We start from the raw sequence: 23,185 nt of genomic DNA, 5'->3' as shown, positions 1-23,185 counted from the left end.
AAATTTGGTAAATGTATTCTTTAAAAATACATAAGACAATATAAATTTTTTTAGATTTTTCTACCACATAGTTCTCGAGTAATTGAACACTAAAGTTCACGTATATAAGCATAGAGTTTACATATATACAGTTATACATCTCGTGCATAAGAACTTCGATTTAACGCTCAATTATTCGATAACCATGTGGTAAAAAACTTTGAAAAAATTGTATTTGTATACTCAATGCCAAAGAATGTTATCACCAAATTTGATCAAATTCTGATTATTTTGATTTCGTGATCCACCCTCCTTAACACAAAGAAAGTACTATTTGGATGCTTTGCAAGTATTTTTTTCTGGTAAATATTCACATGTATATTCTCACAGATGCATATTCTCACCGCGAACATTATCAGATTTTTGTTAAGGTGGATCATGCCCGAAGGATTGTATTTTATGGGTGTCTAAATTGAGTTGATTTTTACTTCTTAATTAGAGATATAACCACTTTAAATTAATTTTAGAGTTATTAATTCAAAATTGTAAATAACTTTTTTCAACTTATCTCATGGTGAATGAAATTACACGCCATTAATTAATCAGGGATATTCATCACTGACTGAACCCAAAATTTTATTCGTCCCTGCCTAAAATACTATAGTTTTTTTTATGTAAAAGATCGTATTAGAGAGCGCAAAGGGAAAAAACGAAGGAAAATGAATCAAGAAAAAATTATTGATTAAAAGGTAAAAGGCTTTGACAGGAATGGTTCGAGCCATGAAGAAACAAAATGCCGAAATAAGCAAATGTGAGCTTACAAAGAAGAACTTACGAGTGCTGATTTTACCAATTTCGTTCAATCTTTAACGTAATATATCTTTATTTCTATTAAGATAATCGTCTTGAATTTTTTCCCAAACTTTCATTATATACTTCATTATTTTATTGTGTACTTTTTTATAAACTTCGTAAGAAGCGTTCATTTGTTATATGCAGATAAACGATTTGTTACGCAAAGTCCCAATAACTCCGTGTATTTTTCTTCATATTTAAACACATTTATCTCAATAACCAATAAGATGAACCCTTCAAAATGTGATATGCGTGTCAGTCGACTACCCATTTAAATTCTGTCTAAATTTTAAGACTTTCTCAAGAAAATCGTTTCGTGTATGAACTACTACCTTAATTGAGTCATACACAATCCGTTTGGGGATTCAAATATTCATTTTTACATATCCACACATTTTTTACAAGTTTTACGACGAAACAGAGTGCATGTAAGCCTGAAAAGGGAAGATCGTAACGAATACCCAGCATTAAATGTAATGTAATCCCCTTCGCCTCTGTACTCTCGAATAAATATTGCTCGATCGTTCCTACATAATTGCAATATTCAAGATTGACTCGTCAACTCCTCTGCGAAACGCAACAACGTTGCCCATATAACGCGCCCTTATTCAGCGTACTTTCAAATCGGATATACCCACTGCGATGTCTCTCATGAATTATAGGTGCCACTTTCAAAGTATCAACTATTGCGTGCTGTGTATTTGCGCGAATGCATTATCCCGTAATTGCAGCATACATCATACGCCGACTACTACATATTCATATAAAAGGATTAGAGAGTTACGGAGAGTATGGTAAGCAGGTATTTAACTCGTATTAGTATGCTTTAGCCGGGTTTACATTTGTTTGATTATTTGAATATTCTCAAATTCATTAGCGTTAGTAATCATCACGTATTGCTTTTGAAATTTTAATTTTAATTTTTTTTTTTTTTTTTTTTTAATGAACTCAACCCCATTCAGAGACAATTAGACTTTCGTCTTGTTAATTTATTTTCGTACTCATTTTCCCAGCAGGTTGTCCCGAAGACGCATGACATTTGAATTCCGGAAATCTTGCCAAATTATGAAGTTCACAAAGAGCATATTCTCGTCGCTCTTGTATTCTAGTGATTAGAAGTTGAATGACGTTCAGTATTAGAAACAAACGGGAGAGTGTCGTTGAGTGACACAAGTCTAAAGACTTTCGAAACTGTCACACATCATCCGGTGACCCGTTAGTTTTATTTTTCTGCAAGAATTTCACTCTTCAGTTGCAACAACAGAAACTTCATTGAAGCATCATATCCGTCATATTTATTACAAGCATGAATATTCACAGGTGAGCATCGTCAATGTATGCCAATTAGTACTTGTCGAAAGTTTAAATTTTCTAGTGTTCAAGCACAAATTCGGAGATGAACTTCAATGCTATACAGGCCTATGATTACAGTGCTTTTGCACTGTAATTACCATCCAGAAATTCGAAAAACTTGCTTTGACAGCTGTCGTAAAAAGAAAATAAGCACTTTGTAGTTCATCGCACGCTCATAGGCGCAATAAGCTTTCTAACAATAATCCCAACGAGCGGTCATAAAAAGATTTTATATGCTAAAATCGTTCGAGCTCATTACAAACGGTGGAATTTCTGGGCTAAGTGGAAGTGAGACTCTAGATAACATTGAACAATCTGCTCGTGCGTGAACAATGAACATTACTTTTTGCTTGAGTTTCCGACTGCCCGGCCACCAAAGACATCATTTTCGCGCCACTAGAAAAGCGAAAAATCATATAAGTTTCCACGGAATTCCATCATTTCAAAGCGCTCGAGTACCGTGCTCCTGTCAAGTTTTTCTCAATTCGCTATTTTCGTGATCAAAATTATGAAAAATCTAGAAACGTACTTTTCAAATTATCTGAAATGACATCTCTTCGAATAATGATTTAATTTTTTCTACGGAAATACCGAAAATATCGATTGTATCGAGCAGGGCTTGAACGATTTGCCTCAAATAATATTGCTCCATATATCCAACGATCCTACTTTTGTCAATCGCAAGCGTCTGAATCGTCTCGAGATTAAAATTCTATTGAACAACCGGTGGGGGAGTGCGATAAAAGTATACGCCGCAGAAGGTAGCGCATCTCCGTCTTCGCGTAACGGATAAGGCGAAAAGATAATGTCCCTCGTTCGAGTGTACGAGGAAGAGTTACGAATGAAAAATAGAATAGAGCGAGTGAGGGAGGGCGAGAGAGGGAGAGATGGAGAAAAGATTCTCGCTCGATCTATTCCAAGGACTTGTATTCTTCGTCGTTTAGAAAAGAGATGCCCTCTCGTCGTTTTGCCTCTTGGTCATATCCAGAAGTGTGTAAATGTGTGTGTACGTGTGTTCCTACATATACAAACGCCGACAATAGGGGCGTTGTTTGCAATGGTTTATCGATCGCTTCCGTGCTGACGGTGTGCACACGAGACAACGTCAGACCACGTTGCAAACCGCAACCGAAAGGCACGAGAAAGCTTCGTGACTTCGCCCCTTGCCTGTCCGAGATCTTGCTCTGCTAGAGAAGTCTCACAGAAGTTGGTGTAAATTCGAACCGGGTGAAACCGAATTTTATCAATTCTTTTAGAACATTTTCACGTCTATTGTTAAATGTTCAATGGCGTCCTTTTTACCGGCTTATCTCACCGTGTTAAGAATCAACGAACAGAGTCACAGCTCTCTTTATTGTTTGGATCATTCGCGCCTCGGCGTGCGCGCTCCCTGTCACGAGCTGTCAAAATTTGATGAGAAAATTGTATCAGCAAATCGATCATTTCTCACAGCGCGGCGCATCCATTCGTTTGTAATGTTTCGAAAGCGAAAGCCCCGCGAGACGAAATAAGGGACTGTGGATGCTGGATATAAATAATCTTGCACTAGTATGGAATGAAAAGGAATAAGCGAAAGTGTTTCCTCGTGCGGCTTTATCGGGCCTCAATAATAAGCCGATTCCATCGCTTCCACCCGATTTCTCACTGGCACGGAAGTCCCGGGCAGCATCTCAAAACCCGCTTCGGAACGGGCATATTGACTTTAGCTAAGTTTTCATTGACTAAAATCGTGATAAGAAGTGGTCACAGAGAAATCTGACTGTGCACCGATCGCTCACTATTGACGGCACACGAAGATTTTTCATCGTTCAGAGCGATGCGAAAAGGGCAAAAACGTTGATGCAAGTAAATGCGAATAGAAAAAGGGGCGAAAAAGGCGACCTACGTTGATTTTTGATCTTCTGATCTCCGAGGAAGTGACTCGACACCCGCTGACCTGTTATCGCAAGAGGATTCCGACCTCTGGCACATTGTGTATTTCGAGAAGTGGGGTCGCCGGAACTGTCTACAGGCTCCGAGCGCTACGAGGGTGTGCGAAAACATATAGATATAAAAAAAACCAATGAATTTCCGAGCTTTCAAGATAAACGCTTCACGCGTTCATTCCCTCGCCTTACGAATACGTTGGAGACTGTACAGAGGGTGGTGTGCTTGAGCGAGACCAGGAAGAAGAGAAAAAGAGAGTGGCACGTGTTTGTCGGAGCCGAGTGGAAGAATCCTTTGAGAGTCAGACAGGGTGAGCTCGCGAAAACGCGACACCGACGAGATTAGCCGGTTACGCTGCCACATTGTTTTACAACAATGCTTAAAGGCATGTGTGCAATGATATTAACTGTCGGGAGGTACGCCGGTTGTCGTAGGTTAAACAAAGGTACGAAATTTCAAACATGTAACATTTTCGGATTCTCGTGTTCAGTGGATTCGGTACTTCGACCGGTGAGAAAATTCTGACCCGAAATCTTCAGGGTTTCGAAATCGTAATGGAGTCACTGCAATGAATGAAGATCCTCGCGTATCACAACGTTTGAGTACACTCTCGCCATCTTGGAATCACGATAACAATATAAATTTGATAAAAAATCTTGTCCCAGATCAGATATCTTTGTATTTTTCAAAACAATCATTCGAAAAAACTGATCAAAGTCATCGTGACGTTCCGAATCATCGATATCGAAGTGGGTATTGAGTCAACTTGGTACTTGTAATTTAAAAACGAAGAAAAATTATCTATGGAGGAGCAAAGACAGCGGGCACGCTACACCGAAGAGTAGTGACGAAAGTTCTGTCTTTTTTGTCGGAGTTTCGAGGTAAAACAATCTTCCAAACACTGGTTAACACAGAGACTCACATTATAGATATTATTTTAATACGGTAATGAGAAACTTGAAATTTTTCGAGGTTCCGCTGCCTCCTGTGCGCAATCTTTCTCATCTACCCTCAGCTGGCTTATAGTAAATTTAAGAGGGCCAAGGAGATTTAAAAGGAGGAGGAATGGTCGTACTCGCTGTCCCCGACGTGAAACTTGGATGGCGCACGACGCGGTGCACGATCGCACGATTCTGTGTATAGACGAGGCTCGCGCACGGCTCCTTCCTCCTCCTCCTCTCTCACTCTCCATCTTCTTCTTCACGTGAAAACCACTTTAGGACTTATTTTTATTGTACATTTTTTTCTGTCTGGTGGCGGCGATGCTGAAGGCGCGCGCGCGCGCGAGCGAGCGACCACGAGCGTGGTAAAGGGGTGTGTTCATGGACACGACGTTGTCTGCAATAAGCATCCACCCACGCTCGATACTTCTATAGATATACATGCGGGTGCATCCATCTGTGCGTACTGTTGTCTTTGTGCGAGGAATACACCTTCCTCACACGCAAATGAGGCGAGCGTTCGACCTGAAATTGTGGCATTTTCGATCGTGGGAACCTGCGGAAGTCGTCAAATTTCGTGATACTGAAGATACTATTGTAAGAGTGGAACGAAATGCTGAACTTTCGCAACGCCAATAAAGTGCGGGCACCGCTGCAACGATTTCGAAATATTTTTTCGACGATCTAGAAACTCAGGGTACCGGTCTCCGTTGGATCTACGAAGCATGGCGAACAAAGCTAGGGGCAACAAAATTTTCGTTGATTCGGCGATGTTTTTTTATTGTATTCACAAACATTAATTCGAGTCGGCCAATTCAGTGCTTCTCACGATTTGTTGATGGGACTAAAATTTTGTCGAATCAGGAAGATTATTTCCTCGGTGTAGAAAATATTGATGGATCAAACCGATCGAGTCTGCTCCCGCTGTTTGCGTTGCAATTCTGTAATTAAAAATGCTTTCGAGCCATCGGAGAAAAGCCACGGGCTTTTGTAGGCCTCCCGAAAAAGCTAGGAACGTTATTTTCATTAACGTTCATCGACAAAGCTCGTTTCAAGGCACCGATGAACACGAGAGAAAACGAATAATGACTCTCGAATCCTTCCCAACGCCAACGATCGAATAAAATGCCCCCGTGGACGAAAAAGCGTCTCAGTTTTTCACGAGGACTCTCTCGATTTTCGCTAACTTCGGGAGAACTCCGCTCTCGTAGTTGTACCTCCGATACACATCGACAGAATACCGTAAACCATCGCTCTTCGTCTTTTATTCTATTTATAGCAAGAGCGAGGTTTATTTCGGAAGCAGCGTGAACATGGAGCACGCACGTGAGTGTGAGCGCGTGTGTTCGCGTGGCGGCATCGTCGCTGACTACAGCCTCGCTGTGCCGCTCCAAGCACGAAGAAGGCCTAAACGATACCATAAAAAAAGGAAAAGGAACTCACGAGGGGGAGAGAGAGAGAGGGCAAAGTTCAAAGAAGATACGCGAGGTGCGTTACCGTCGTGTTTAGAGGAGGATATAAAAATAAAAAGAATAGATCGGAAGAAAAAAATGAAACGAAAAAAAATAAAATACAAGGAGGGCCTGATCGTTTAGCCTCCATCGAGGAGACTCGGCCGGCCAACATGGAGCCCATTTCTCTCGTTTTTTTTCCTTTTCTATCCGTCCGTCTGTCTCTCTTCGGCTTTCTTTGAGTCTTTAAAGGGCGTGAAGCTTTTTTCAAGATAATGTATCGGACCTTAAATTGGATCGAACGCTCAGTCACACTCGGCGGTCCTAAACTTTTTTCCTTGTACTATCATATCAATCAATAACGCGTGAAATAATATTGGAATGTTCCTAATGATCGTCATTCGAATGGAAAGAAAATCAACATCGTTAAGGCATTGAAATCACACAATTTTCCGGATTATTTGAGCTCAGTAGAGCAATTAACGAATCATTTCGAGAGCAATTCGCTTGCATTCGAACAAAGAAGGTACAAAAAACACGGAAATTTCTGGTACTGCGGGGCGAGGTCGCAGTACTACTGACGTTCAGAGACAAAGATTGGAGTCTTGGTTCACTTTAAATCTGACGTGTGCGATGTAATTGACAGTTTAACATGGCCAGCGAGCGAATCGTTTGGATTATTAGCGATTTTATGGGTAACGAATCGACTCACACGACGATTATTTAAATCGTTTTCATGAAAGAGATACTTTTTTAATAGTTAATTTAGTTAATTATTGGAACGAATGCAACGAGCGGGCACTCCCTGTTTCGAGCGCTCATTTAATGGATTGACATTGTTCAGTTTTCCGTTAAGAATAAAATAAAAAAGGATTTGTCACAGTTATTCGATAACGCTGAACGATGTGGTGAGTTCGCAAAAAACTTTCGAGGTACGATGAGCCAACGAGTTTTTTGCCGAGGTGCACGAGTTCGCCGTAGACACGCGACGTTCGAGCTTTCGCCGTTGCAGATACAACTCTGCGGAGTCGCGATAATGAAAAAAAAATCCAATAATACGTATGCGTGCCGGATTTGAGTGACATGCCCTCCAAATTACCAGTCTATTCTGAAATCTTGAAGAACAAAACACGGTTTCTTCAACCCCGTTTAATCGATTACTCGAAATACAATGAAATTGCAGGCCTGGCCGAAGTGAAGGTCCGAACGAAAGAGAGCCAGATCCAGAGCCCCAACGAATCTCGCAAATTCGCTCGAGCAGACTTCCCATATTTCTAAGCACCAAAACCTTGGATTCGTTGATCTCCACCATTTGAGGCACGAACCTTTGTGTTACACAGGCACAAATTTTATCAAGTTATAAAAAAAAAAACATCTGACGATAATGCAAAGGAATGAAAACACCATGAAGAAGGTTCGGACAATCGTCGATAGCAGCAACCATACGAGAAAGAGTCGTCACGAACACACTTTTCGTATTTTTTCACCCGAAGGGTGAAAAGAATCCATAAACTCCGTTTAATCGAAGCACCCAGCAAGGCCAGGAGTCCCAATCCATTTGTGGTAGTGTAAGAACTTGTTTTACGTGAAAACCTTCAATTGGGATTTGGAAAATAAATATAGGCTAAGACTCCCATCCGCAGACGTGTGCAAACACAGGCACATGTGTACACTGGCGTATTTAACGATGCTGCGCGTTCCTTTACATAAGTAAAATTAACGCTCGTGTGGTGCTTACACTGGGGGATCGATATCTATATTCGAAAACTTGTACGTGTATTTTAGCGTCGAAATGTAAGTGCACGTACCAAAGGACTTATTTCCAAGTTATATTGGCTTTCGTATGCAATTAAGCGTTCCTCAGCCTCGAACTATACGATTAATTATCCGCAAGTTTGATCGGTTTATCGGTCACGTCATATACAGAACGCGAAGGAAATACAAGCACCAACCGAACAATAAAGTTCAATATAACAACGAGGTTGACATTTTTCTCAAAAGGTAAAACTTGCCAGGCCAATGCTCGAGGTTAAAAAATGTGTTGCACCGGAGCGTGGTGGACATTTATATAAAAACGGATGTATCGAGCACAGTATCGAGCGACCGACCATTTGTCTACTTCGACAAGTGCCCCTGCCCTCATATTTATGTGAGACACGTCATTAGACGAGAATAATGTCGCAAGATATTCGCCGGAGAATTTTTATAGCATTTTTTCACGAAGTTAAAATTTACTCACTAATCCATTTCAATTGTGTGAAGACTCGTGTCAATTATAACCATTATTCGGAGTCACGTTTTTACGACTTTGTACTTTTAATACGCGCTCTTGTGAAAAGGCAACATTCTCATAAGATAATTCATGGAACAAAGATAAAAGAAAACACTCGCGTTTCTTAATCATTTATCTTACGAAAAAGTTTATATTGATACAAGCTAATCCTGCGTCAAGGACGTTCGAATCAGTTGACAATTGGAGATCACATTTTTTACAATGACAAACTTGCTCCGCTTGCCTCAGAGAAACTATTTTTACAAAGATATTCGATTGATGGAATTTCAGGGATAAAATGATTTGAACGATACATTTAGTGACTTTGAAATTTCCTGATTACACGAGACTTGTTGCCTATCCTTCACCTCGTAAATCAAGCTCTTGGACGATCGTCAGAGGATTGTTTAAAATCTTTACGTGCATAAGTAGAAAATTACAATATCATGGGATAACACAGCAATGAATAACTGGGATTAGAATGTCAATAATTCTTCGACATTTTTCGATAGTCAAGCGATGGATTATTTGGAAGAGGCTTCGCGTTTAATAATATATTGATTATATTTATGTATGCATGGACGTATTGGACGATAAGGAAGATAATAAAATAGCGGTATCATGTGTACGTAAGGATGAGTGAAAACTCACGAGTTTCAGGTAGATTATCCCTCGTGAACGTCCAAGAATTCAGAGTCTCACTGTCACTCGCGAATTCGAAATACGATAGCGAAAAAACAGTATCGTGTAACTTAAAAATAAAGAAGTTATGAGTTCAAGCACTTGTCGGTGTTTTAATATACGAATTTATAAACGTCAAAGCCGATTGACAATCGGCACGCGGCGCACAGCAATGAGATTCGCGTGTTACAACGATCGACCATCGAGTACTATTCGATATGTGTTTTAAGGGGCTCAGGCCGCCATGCACTGACTCGCTCGCCGTGTCTGGCCATCGCGGAACTCGCGCATGCCTTCATCGAACTCGCGCGCGCACTCCCAGTCCCTCTCCCCTCCGCTGCTCGCTCTCTTCGCCCTCTTTACTCCGCTCCTCTCGCTCCTCCGGCTACCGCAAACCCAGACTTTTCTTCCTCCTCCTTCCACCCGCCGAGCCCTCGCGCCTCCTTTTGCCTTTGGGGTGCCCCTCACATCTATGATCTACCGCTCGAAATAAATAGAACGAAGGTTTCATTGATAAAGGAGAAATCTTCCGCGGGACCACCGAGGATACAGAATGCGTTTACTGGCCGCAGGTAAGATTATTTTCAATCGCTACGACTTTGGGCTTGGCGCTGTACTCTTTGGATAACTTGGGTCGTCATATGACAGCAGTTTCTCATGCAACGGAGCTTTTTGAAACGGTGGGCTGTCTCACGCAGCCAGTAAACTCACTAAAATGTAACTCCAGAACGTTGCAACTTGTGACACGAGAATTTTACAAGTTTCGATAACAAGGATGGACGGTCGTATGAAAATTGTACAATTACAATTTTTTACTGTAACTGATAAATACTCACAGGACGATACGCTTCCAGTAGCGAATTTACTCTCTAATCATGTGACTGTTGAAGCTGGACTCAAAAGTCAAAGAATCGGTCGGCATTCCTTAACAGGCGTCTTCTCGTAGAACGATCTTCTGGTCTCTTGCCTCAGAGCTAATTCTTCATCTTCAGGTACAGTCATTCCCATGAAGGCTGCAGAATAGTTTCCTATGCCTGGATCACGAAAGACGATTCTGTTGTCGACGATCCATCGACTGTAGCGTATTTCTGACAAAGTTCGAAATCCAAGATTCCCTGCGATATCCTGACTGAAACCGGAAGTAAAAATGCCAACGATCGCTGACAGACGCAGCCCCGAAGCCACGTAAACGCAAGTCTCCAAAAGCGCACTCTCCAGCCCCCTGTTTTGGTAACTTGGATGACAGCAGAGCAGGTAGACTCGAAATGTTGCAGGAACGTTGAAGAATTTATAAGCATCTGCTTGCTTGACTAGTTTGCTTTTCAGGTGCATTATTTTTTCCAATGTTTCGCCCCGGTAAATCTGAACTCGCGAGTACGTGTTGGTTCGATCAAGCTCACTATTGATCCTGGTTATTGCGGCAGCGATCACACGACCGCTGATCGAACTCGTTGCCACGATGCTCGTCGAATCTTTCATCCACACACGTACAAGATTCAAATATTCTTTTATCGATTCTTCATCGTGTTGAATAAATGAGGCCTTGCACATGGTATCTTCTTTGAAGTAATGATGCTACGCCGAATGAAAAAAATATCACTAAAATGCTGCATTAATGATTGATGCGATTACCTTTATTAGACTGAGCACATCGTCGTAATGAATCTCTCTCAGATCATTGATTTTTGCATATGGTGGAGAATCCCAGCTGAGTGGGCCTTTGATCCTGCTCTGCATTGCCAGCACAGTTTCATCTTTTTCTTCTTCATCCATTTTATTGCAATTTATTAACGAATCAAGTTTTGTGATACTTTATACTCAAATTTGAAGAATTTTGTAAGAATTGCGGACAAAAACTGAAAATATTTTACAGGTTATTTTATCCTCTGTATATTGTAATCGATTGTGAGCCATATTCAGATTATATGAAGAACTTTTTGATCAGTGACATCCTATTCGTCTGACAGGAAACAGTTAAGGTCTTCAGCGCATAATGACCAAGCGGGTTAGTTTGACTCCTGGACCCAGTACAAAATTCGACCTAGCAGTGTCAAGTCGTAGCAGAGAATTTTCCAGAATTTCATCGCAAGCGTCGATAACTTTTGGATCGAGCAGATCTCAGACAGGGTTCGAAGCCCCTGTGATTTGGGAGAGAACGACGACAGGTTACAGAATCACTGATCTTCGTCGCGATAATATAAATTCGACTTACAGCCTGATACATGTAACGGCAATTCGATCGAGGTTCGGTTGAACCTTTTTTCCTTCTGCAACAACGCCAGCCTTTGTTTTCAGTCGCATTTTTTTCTGGAAGAGCCATTATGTTTAGCGACTTCGTTATCCAAGGACGTTGACTCTTTGAAGGCTTATCGATGGTTCCTGAAAAAATGTATGTTCGAAGAGCACAGCGTCTGTGCCATTCAAGAAGGAAACGGCAGTGTCGTGGGACTCGCAATCATGTCTCTGCACCGCAAGTCTGATAAGGATAATCGAGAAGTAACAGGAACAGCTCTCGCGACCATATTAACCCTGGAAAATCATCTTTCCGTCGGAGCGAAAGTAAACGACACTATGAGCAACCTTGAAAAATACTTTAGAATCGACGCGCTGTGCGTCAGCTCCGATCATCGAGGAAAATCTATTGGCACTGGACTGTTGCGTTCCTGCGTTGCGAAATCAAGATCAATCGGCGTATCCGCTTGCATCGGCACATTCAGCTCGAATAACAGCCAGAGAATAGGTTCGTAAGTTTCGTAATAAAAAACGTTGATTTCACGAAGCTAATTATTGACGAAAGATGAAGAAAAAAATGTTTTCTTCAACACGAAATCGGTTCAGAAAGCAACTTTCTTTGTGTTCATTTCCCTGATACGATCATTGCCTCCAGTATAACAGAGCGTCGAAAATTTGTGCATTGATTGGAGAGAAAGTTTTGAAAAATTGCAGACTTTCGATTTTATCGACGATGCCAGTAAAAATTCTTCGTCTCACATATTTACAAAATGTAGAACCGGCAAGGCCGATTCGTGGGTTCAGGTCAGGAGTGAAAGTAACATTGCAAATCAGCGTTGAAGTCCGTGTCGACGTCTATGCATAGCTCGAGTAGAGGCATGAAGAAATATTATTTAATAGCTCGAAGCCACGTACACGGGAGTAACGATGAACCGCAGGAAAACTTCATTTCAATCGTAAACTAATCACCGTACTTCGTTTTTACTTCCATACATAATCAGCAGCTCGATTGGGATTTGAAAAACTCGACGAAGTACCGTATGCGACTTACATCGAGGAAATCACTCAAGATAATCCATTCGCTGATATTGCACAGCAAAATTATTCTCTGGCTTGCATGGCTGTGAAAACGAGTGGCAATTCGACTCTTCGAGAATCGTCGGTCCCTCGATTCGCACCCGGGGAACAAACTTAAAATTTGAACATTTTCATTGGAATATTTTTATATTTGTACGGTACGGTTGAACAGCTTTTTGAATATATTAGTACTTTGTTGGTTCGAGGCAATTTTTTCTTCGACCACCGAGACTGAAGTTTGCGTTTGCATCATCTAAAAACGCTTACAAAAATCACTTTCATTGCTCCTTATCACCCAAGATTCTCCTGTAAGTTTCGTCAGTTTCTACGTTCAGTTCTCCATTTTTTACAAAATTTTCTACAATATCGAAGCTGACACTCGTTTCTTCAAATGCTTCTCACTCGCTGCATTTTGTATTTCACGCTGATAATAATTGGCAATGCTTTTCCAATTTACAGTTCGTCTCTTGCACGATGATCTTCGAGATTGACTTGGACTTTGCCACGATGCGGAATACTGGCCCAAAAATTGACTCGGTCCGGGAACAAGTCAGCTGCCATGTGAAGATCTTTTGATCCTCCGATGTGAAGATATTCGAGACTGGAAGTTCTTACTGGTTTCCACTTGACTGGAATTTCGGCCGTTTTTTGGGGCGTAGGATTTCTGAAAGTATCGGCAAAAAATGCGATTACCACACATCGAATCAGTTGACACTTCAACATGAACTTCAAGTTGTGATGGAAAAATGTAGAGGAAAAAAAATCAGAAACCTTCAAACTTTTAGCATGGATTGTTTTTTTTTTTTAATTGAATGTTTTGATTCAAACGAATGTCATTGAAAATCCTAATTATTTGAAACCCATTGAACGCTAATTACGTGTCTATCGATCAATAAAGGAGTAAAAATAGTTTTTTTTTGTAACGTACCCTGTTCTGGCAAAGTTTACCCAAAGACCAGTGAGCAAGTCGACTATTTTATGATCCTCCTTGGTCAAGGGCGTATCCTTGAAAAGTTGTTCACCAACGGGAAACAGATATTGCAGCTCATCTGCATGAGAAACTCCATAATCGTTTTTTTCATCGCCGAATATCTTGCTGAACGAGGAGCTTCCTCTGTACGCGAAATAATAATAATACACCGGTGAACTGAGTGCCTCGAGATGATCTCTCACGGCATTGTCAGCTGCGATGTAAAACCATGCATCTGTGTATAGCTGCGAGGAAAAATATGCGTTGAAAATACGAAGAAAATTGTAGGGTGAAAAACAAGATGCAAATTAAACGTTCCACCTTGCAGTCTCGTTACACATAGCCGTTCATGAAAACAGTTCTTTACAAGAGATTCTTGTACAGAAGGATTTATTATTACTAATAATTAGGAAAAGTGAAGCACTCGTTTTTTCAGATGATTCTTATTTTATAAAATAAGCTATAGCTTATTTCCGTTCATCGACAGAATACTTATTTTGATTTTATTATGAATATTTAGCATCTTTCACGAAATGAAAGTCTGGTTTTCAAGGAAATCATTCCTTCGAATCCCTGCATCATTGTATTCGATTTTTCGACCACTATTCGGCAGAGATCATTGCTATTTTCTTGTCAATCACGAGAACAAATGAATTTTGAGTTATGAAAAAGCAGAGTATTCAGAGCCACGGAGAGTGGCTGCTGACTTACGTCAATAAGATTCGATCTCGTGGACTCGTCGATTTTTTTATCACCCAAATAAAATTGACGAATTTTCTTCGTAATATCGTCTTTCAGCTTTCCAGGACACGTATCCTCATAAAGCAAAGTCGTTGGTGCGAGTTCCATGAACTTTTTGTCCAGCAGTTTGCCAAGCTCTTTATCCTCCAGGCCGTAAATACCTGATATAAAAAATGTTGATTGATAAAAAATGCTGATTACACCTGACATTGATCGTCATCTTACCAGCGGCTCTGATGGCGCCTTCGTGAGAAGTCACGCCAGTCATCCATGGTATATCAGCCAGTTTTCCAGACTTCAATGATTGCGCTGGTTCTTCTTTCAGGAATGCACCCGGATGATCAGGTTCGATCACAGGTCTGAATGGAATCATAGGGCAATAATCGAACACCTGTTCGAACGGTGAATTACTATTAAAATACAGCGTAGTCGCGCAAAGGTGAGGTTTATTATTACTTTATTGTTCTGATAATTATTACGATGATTTTCACTATCGAGAAGTGTGATGTGAAATACTCGCAGAGAATTTATTGCCTGAGATAATTCTTTGGGGGTGGCATGCAATTCTATTTACGTTCTGCCAACTGATTCAGATCGTACGTATCGCAAGATCGTAAAGAATTCATTGATATTTCCTCGATACTCTTATTTCCCATTCGAATCCTGGAACCGGTTAATCAATGTTTTTTTTTTCAACTATTTAAGGTTGCGGTTGGAGCATTCGCAATGCTCGGAGGGGCAGTAAACAGTTTTCTTTTAACGCTTTGCACTAAAATGTGCAAGTGGAATGAAAACAGAAAAATTGGCAGAGCGTATGAAGGATTCGGGCACAAACGCGTCAATATCTAGTTAATGCTTCAGCCATTCGTGTTCAGGAATGCTTCTCAATTTAATGGAACTAACGTGGATAAATTATTACATCACTTTTACTTCTACATCTTTCAACACTACTCCGTTACATGTTGCATGACAGATCGAGCGCATTTCCAGATAGAAGTTCACTATAATTAATCTTGCTGAACACGTCTCATTTTATTTATATTATGAAAAATGTTCTTTCGTTCATTCATTAGTCTGATGTAATTCATTAAAAATATTGATCAAGCCGGTACGTTCTGATGGAAATTACGAATCGAAAACCGATTTCTGTATCGTTGAGAATTCCAAGCCCACCATAATTCATGACTTTGTCCTTACGAGGTTGGCTGGATTTTGAACTCAATTAGTTTCTGTACACGTGGGAGAAATCGTAGTTCTTGTTACAGTCAAAGTTTTCCCCTTTGTTTTGATTTTCTCTGTTATTGGGGATTTTTATTCCCACATTGCGAAGTACTTAAAGATTCTTAAGCACGATCATTAGGTGTTAGTCAGCTAGTAAACTTTCGCCACGATCTGCACGTGTTTCGTGACGACTTTGTCGTTGCAGTGAATATCTCACATAAATGTGTTTTCATCAGCGCAAATTATACATTAGAATCGATGGGAAACGAGTTGGTAAAGTAAAACAAACATCCCGAGATTTCGTACGGAAATGATTAAAACTGGTGAATATTTAGTTACCACGGTACCATGAAGTTTATAAAAAGTTATGATTAGTCGATGATTTTTACTCAGGCAACTGGGGAAAGTGTTGTGTTTGGTGTTAAATTACAGCCAGCAGCATTCCATAAACTTGAAATTTTTTGTCCTCGTCGTAAATCCAATGATTGAAAAAAATTTGAAAACAAAAATCAGCAACAATACAATTTGACAAGTTTAATTACCTGGAAAGCCCGATCCGTGCCGATAATGTCGATCGCATCTTTTTTCTTCAAGCATTTTATAAGCTCAGTGGATGTGCTGGTAGGACAATCGAGAAGCTGACCAAGTTTATTTGCTTGCTTTTTGGCAATTCCTGGTCTGGTCAATACCCAGGGGCACAAGACCGTGCCACTCTGTGAGATTCCACGATGGAAAAGTCCTGTGGACAAAAGCCCCTGTATTTTTCCACTAATTTCACACATTTATGAGCGAATAATGTAATTTTGTTTTTTTCCTATCATCAATGCTCCATGCAAACAAATATAATGAACGATTCGTTTCAAAGGAGTTTCTCAAAGTGAAGGCTAACATTGGCGTGACATAATATAGCTCGATCAGTATCATTTACATCTCCGAGAGTCTCTGGAATACATAATTCAGGATTTCATGAACCATTCAGCACGCATTTCTGATGATCTGTTTTTCAAAAGCATCACAATATTTATGGGTACGTTGATTCAACGCTGACATATTAATTCCCTCTATGGCAAGTACGTGCGATTATCATTAACTCTATGATTTCCATGATTTTATGCTCATCGCAATTGCATAAAAGGTTTCCAGTCATATAGAGAATTAATATAAACCGGAAGCTTATTTTAAACATCATGACGAAGCCATTTGTCGTGAGATAAACGTGAGAAAAAACCGAAGTCTTTGTCTCGCAGTTTTTCGCCTTCACGTTCTGATCATTAGAATTTTTTATCATAGGATTCCTCGAGATAAAAAATGAGACTATTGTATTTTTAATCTCATAGGTAAAACACTTGCTGCATACAACACTGGTGAATAACACTCAGAGAAAACGATCCGAGCGATCGGTCAATTAAAATCGACAGGCACGTTACGTTCGAGTGTAAAGCAGATTAGCGGATTTCGATCATTAAAAATTTCCTTCAGTCTTTTTAATTGGTCAGTAATACCGTTAAAGCGAACGAGCTCTGCGACTGGCAACTATCATTATTTGACGTACGGTTGAACAGATAAAAATAAATTCTCGAACGAAGCCTCAGTTTAATAATTGTCGTGTTATGAGAAAGACTCACATTTCGATCCACTTTTTACGTCTGTCGAGAATATTTATTAGCGTTGTTGAGGCAGCTCGAAAAATTACTTTCACCATTAGAAACGTTGATGACTGTATCAAATTGAGAACAAAACTAATTGACTTATAAACCTGTTGATTTCCATAGACCACTTTTTTACAAAGTTTCAAATCAAATAAATCTATCCTCATGATAATCATTAAGCGAACAGCAATACTTCGTGCATCTATATTTGGTAAGAACATCACATTTTTATCGATATTTATCTCGATCCATTCACTAATAGAAGACAACTCGAAAGCTACACTCATCTATTAAATATCCTGAAGAAATAAATTCGTTGATTCAACTATTTTTTTTTAATTCAATCAACGAATTATGGTAAGAATCATGAACTTTTTAGCCAAACAGAAATTTGGTTGATTCGAGCACTTAATTTACTGGCTCACATGAAAAATTTTCACTACAATAAAAAAATATCGATTGACCAACAAAAGTTTTGTTGCATCTGCAAATTCACTTTTTCAGTGTACAGCGAAGACTTCATTTGCGTAGCTGTACTTACAAACAGCAAATGTACGATTTTGCTGGATTCTTACCTTGCGAAAGGGGACTTATCATGTGGTAGTGGACACTAGCTCCACCAGCGCTTTCGCCAAAGATCGTAACGCGATTAGGATCGCCACCAAAAGACGCTATATTTTCATGAACCCATCGGATCGATTGCGCTTGATCTTTCATTCCCTGATTTCCAGGAGAGACGAGATCCTCCGTGCTTAAAAATCCTAATGGTCCGAGTCTGCGATAGTAATTGTATAAGAATTTTTCAATTATTTTTACGATCATCGTTGATCATTGAGCTCAATAGTCGTTGAACAACTCCACGAGTTCTCACCTGAAATTCACTGTCACTAGGACAACCTCGTGATCGAGAAGATATTTTGGACCGTAAAATTCGGAATGACCAGCGCCAGTGACCCAGCCACCACCATGGAACCAAATCATCACCGGATAATTCTTTCGAGATCCATCAACCTCGTTTGACGGTAATCCTGGACTATAAACATTCAGGTACAGACAATCTTCAATACCGACGATTTCCTCCTGATGGGTGTAAATGTTTCTCTGGGTACAGATCGGAGCATCTTCCTTTGCCGGACGCACTCCAGACCAGGAGCCAAATGGTTTTGGTGGCTACACGAAACCGCACAAATTTTCAAGTTTCAGATGCCAAATCCTCTAAAATTGGGCTTTCTGTCAGTCATTACTCATTTCCTGTCAATTGAATTATACGGCCGAGGACACGCACATTCAATTTTAAGGGGTCTATCCTAATTAGACAGGCAAAAAGAAGACTATTTTCACGAATTTTTTTGACCGGTATATAAATTATAAATATGGATATAAAAAGTGTTAGGCCTAAAAAATACGTTCTTAAAATACACAAATTTTTTTTTTTACATTTATCTTACTCAGTTTTCGTACAGAAAAATGGAGGAGAAGACTGGTCCAAAAAAATTATGGGTGCGCGCTGTTGATAAAATCTCTGGAATGGATGATCGGGGTATAAGAAACAAAAATGGTTCTAGATTCAATAGATAAACGGCTATAGCACATATCATACGGTTTTTGATTTTTTCAAAAATCACAAAATGGCGGCCATTTTTCCAAAAACTACGAAAAAGCACGTTCTTTTGCATCGTTTTTTACACAAAAAAAAAGTTCTACTCACAATTTCTAAATTCATACGGTATGCACTATAGCTATAGCCATAAAGAACATGTAAACTTTTAGTAAGGATCAGTTCAATAGTTTCGGAGATTTTATCAAGAAGTCGTGCAAAAACGTAATTTTGAGAAAAACGCGTCTGAACAAAGGCAGGTACGCGGTACCGTACTAAGCGGTGCCTATTGGCGGGCTCAGACAGCCACGTAAACGTCGCTCAAAAGTACACTTAGACTGCTCAGATCTTTATCAAATTTTAGTATGATACTTTTAAATATGTATACTTTCAGAAAATGCAATAAAAAAAAGCGAATATTTAATTAGAGTAGACCCCTTAAGTCAACGAGACTTCAAAGTCACAATTTATAGATACTGTCATGAGAGTAAATTTTCCAAACGAGTTTTTTTAAATTAGAATACCCGATTACCAAAAACTCCGTTCGAAAGGAGGATCGGAAAATAGAATGATTTTAATTAGAATTTTCCAGATTCATTGCCTCAAGAGTTCTTTCCGCTCCGTTAGAAATTTATTGGGTCGCGTTATAGTCAACGTTCAGAACTACTGATCTAAATTCGTTCATGGAACCGACCACGGATTAATCCGCGACGTAACTCGTTTCATGAAGAAGTCGGAAAAATTTCATTTACATTTGGACTATCCAGTTTCAGAGAAATTCGAAGGCAGTGGGTAGCCAAGGAAACGGACGCACGAGTGCTCGTATAACGGTTTCGTTTTAAGCTGCTGGACCCTAAGAAATGAATCGACTCGATATGTTGAACTCAGCCAGTTTTAAAAAAATTTTTTTCTGTAGTTAAAGATTTAGAAAAAATTCCAGTCAGCGCCACTCTGGAAGTGTGCCTCTCGTGACTCGAAGCATCCACTTTTCAATTTTTTTCTTATTAACCGAAGCTTTTTGCACATAAAAATCTTCAAGCAATTAGATCTGGAACAACACGGGATGCTACCACGGAATATTTATCGCTGAGTGTGAAAGAATTCTCAGCGAGCATTTTCACCGACGGAGTCGCAATATTTCTTTTTATCTCTGAACGCTAGATGCGTCGCTCAACTTCGATATACATAAATTATGAATGTCAAAACGAGTTACAGGTTAATACAGACTTTTGTGTTAGCATAGTTCAATGCCAACGCGAAGATTCTGCGAAGCGTCAACGTATTGCGTTGAAAAATCATTCTTCGAATTCTTTTTCCTTCTTTTTGATACTGTCAATAAATTAAAAGCGTTCGCGAACATTAAGACTCACTCGTAATATGCATTTATAAAAGACGAGGATACAAGTGCAAGGTTGAATCTGATATAACGTGGCAAGCGTTGGGATAATTTTTCCCGGTTTTCCTCCTGTAATTACTCACTTTATGCGCAATAGATTGTAAAAAGAAAAGATTGTAAAAAAAAGAAAAGGTAGCTCAGAGAAAATAAGAAAAGGTGAACCGAGTGACTTGACATGGTCGAAAATTGGTTTGAATGCTCAGCGATCACCCTTGCCATTCGTTTAATGAGCAATTTCATTCCAAGTATGCCCAAAAAAAACCATAAATTGATCTAAAAAAAGCAAATGAATTTCTGTAATAATCAATGAGCGACTCTGCGAAAAAGCTCGCACTATCAAAAACGCAAAGTCACTGCACAAAATCTCAATTTTCCCAGGACACTTTGTCGAGCGATCGATTGATGCTTACCTCGAATCGAAGTGAGCCGATTGGAGGCTGGGCATAAGGGATGCCTCTGAAAGCTGCGAATTCTCTGCCGTTCCTGCTTTGCATAATGCTACCTTCGAGAGTTCCATTTTTCACGTGGACCATGGGTGATGCTGCAGCGGTAACAAGACTGAGGCTGCACAGCCAACTGATCGTCATGAAGATCGGTGACCCGATCTCTACGGAGTGTCGGTGCATTGTCGATTTTTTAAAATTTATTCAAGTGACTTTTGTATCACAAAATAATGAATGTGTCAACGGTTGATAATGAACCGAGAAATTATCGCGCGGAGTAACTGATAGAGTGGCTTGTTTGACGAGAGAGCAGTCAAAGATTGCGCGAGCACACCTCGCGACGGTAAGGACCCGACTGGTCGTCTCTCGAAAGTGAACGTAAGTCCTATGATTAAAGAACGATGTGCTGAGACGCCAGTCGACGGAGACTTTATATATTTCCGTGTGGAACGAGGAAGGAAGAATTCTGATACAGCCGCAGCCATCATGTAAATTGAGTGCGAGACACGTTGGTCGCGCCTCTTGATTTATCACACATTCGCGCCAAGCGCGAATTGCGCTTGAGCTCTATCAAAAACAGCTGAGATATGAAATCTATATGCTTGCGCAGATTGACTAATTACCATTGCTCTATTAAGGAATTCCCCGATTTGACTTAAAGACGTTAATGAAGTTGTACGTCCTCGGCGGCCAATTCCGAATCGCTTGAGACCACTGTCCTCAATCTAGAGAATTATTATTCCTTTTTTTCCCATAAAAGTCTTCAGTCTTTCAAAAAAAAAGTGAACGAACGAATTCTACAACCTTCTAAAACACTTTTTCCATTTTTGTACACTCACCGTATGTGAAGAAATATCTAGTTATTAAATAAAATATGCGAAGAACGGAATATAAATGAGTCTCTGAAAATGTGTTCCGTACTATTTAACGAAGTGTTTCAACCCGCTCGGAAAATATGTGAACTTCGATGTGTGTTTGAGATTGACGAAATATATCCCGTACTTGAATATTTGTATACGCAAAGGACATATAATGTTTGTATTTATTCGAGCGTGCATTAGTAAGATTTAGAATTCTGATTATAATTACACCACCTCTAGATCGAACCTGTTTCACAGGTTCGCTGATCGTCCCACGTGGGTGCGCGTGTTTTTCGATCACTCACGTTTGCGGACCTAATACATTTGATGGCACGGAAACAAGAAACAGAAAAATATTAACATGCAAGTATACGAATGTAATACAGCGCGCATTAATCAGTTAGTTATCGTGACTCAGCTATTACACGTTGCTATGACCTGACACGGTTTCGTTTTAGAAACTTGTATCACATTTAATACACCGTCCGTGCATATTTTGAATCAAACGTATTTTGCTATTTGAGTAATGTAATTACGATAACATTATGCGGAGTGGTAAACATTTTGTAAAAAAAAACGCCTCCCATACGAATAATTAAAAATAAAATTGTTCTCGAACAATTGACAGATCGAGTCCATATTTTATCTTATTCACTTGTTTTTATTGTTTTTTTTTTAATTTTTTAAATTTTTGTTTTAATTCCAATGAAAATAAAATATGAATGAGTTTTTAAGACTTGTATATTTTGACTGAACTGCATCGGACTGATAAAGTCGAGGCGAGTGATTCAGTAATATCGATTTTATTGAGGAAATTAGTTGATTTTTTCTTTCAATGGTGTGTGTCGAGCAATGTACAAATAAAGAGTTTTGTAATCATTTTTTCAAGATGCTGCGCACAGCATCCTGGAAAGTATCTCGACGATACACTGTTTCAGGATATGGTATTAAGAAACATGTCAATATATCAGTCATTCGAGGATTGAAAGTGCAGTGAACCAGCGAGATCAAATAAGTTTTCTAGCCATTATTTCATTAGAGAGGGTTCGACAAGGACTCGGTGCTGATCACATCAGATTGCTTACATCTGTAACATTCTTCGGGGTTAATCATTTTTCATCAAGTCAGACACGCTAATGTCAAATACCATGACTCCATTTTTTTTATTTATTTTTTTTTTATTCGATACGTTGGTTGATAGACCGTGGTTTAAAATTCTCTGTTTGATGTCCTTCACGATGAAAAATTTAAGCCATTACTATTGATAACGTCGATGTGTATTTGTTGGGCACCACGATTCAGACCTTGCGCAATGTTCTTTTGGTCATACAAGACCGCGAGTGAAAACAGTAGATTCCTGAATTCTTCATCTCGTCATTCTTCGTAATGGTTACCAGCAGTCGGTACTTTAAATTACTTTTATCAGGCAAATCGACTGAGTTCACTGAGATTGATCATAAGCTGATTTTTGAAAATAACCAATGTCTTAGACAGCACTGTCTTCAAAAAGTACGCATTATTTTTTTAAATCAAAATCATGA

At 39.6% G+C, this 23,185-nt stretch overlaps 2 protein-coding genes across 2 annotated transcripts in view; both read right to left on the bottom strand.

Moving 5' to 3' along the window:
• pico overlaps positions 1-10,289 on the bottom strand; it is a 156,334-nt gene extending 146,045 nt beyond the window's left edge. Inside the window, exon 1 of the mRNA XM_043414760.1 lies at positions 9,429-10,289. The gene's annotated coding sequence lies outside the window, so the exon portion shown is untranslated. The remainder of the gene's footprint in view (positions 1-9,428) is intronic.
• A 2,606-nt stretch (positions 10,290-12,895) lies between these two features.
• On the bottom strand, positions 12,896-21,187 carry LOC122408290 (venom carboxylesterase-6-like). The gene is made up of 8 exons (XM_043415026.1): positions 20,752-21,187; positions 18,220-18,518; positions 17,924-18,123; positions 16,242-16,438; positions 14,704-14,869; positions 14,449-14,639; positions 13,696-13,982; positions 12,896-13,431 (listed from the first exon to the last, which is right to left on the bottom strand). Exons 1-8 carry the CDS (start codon positions 20,965-20,967, stop codon positions 13,221-13,223), a joined length of 1,767 nt encoding a protein of 588 aa, XP_043270961.1. The 5' UTR covers positions 20,968-21,187; the 3' UTR covers positions 12,896-13,220.
• Positions 21,188-23,185: the final 1,998 nt, after the last annotated feature.

The sequence above is a fragment of the Venturia canescens genome, chromosome 1 (assembly GCF_019457755.1).
Source record: "Venturia canescens isolate UGA chromosome 1, ASM1945775v1, whole genome shotgun sequence".
Classification (NCBI taxonomy): domain Eukaryota; kingdom Metazoa; phylum Arthropoda; class Insecta; order Hymenoptera; family Ichneumonidae; genus Venturia; species Venturia canescens.
This window is presented reverse-complemented; position numbering and strand designations above follow the sequence as displayed.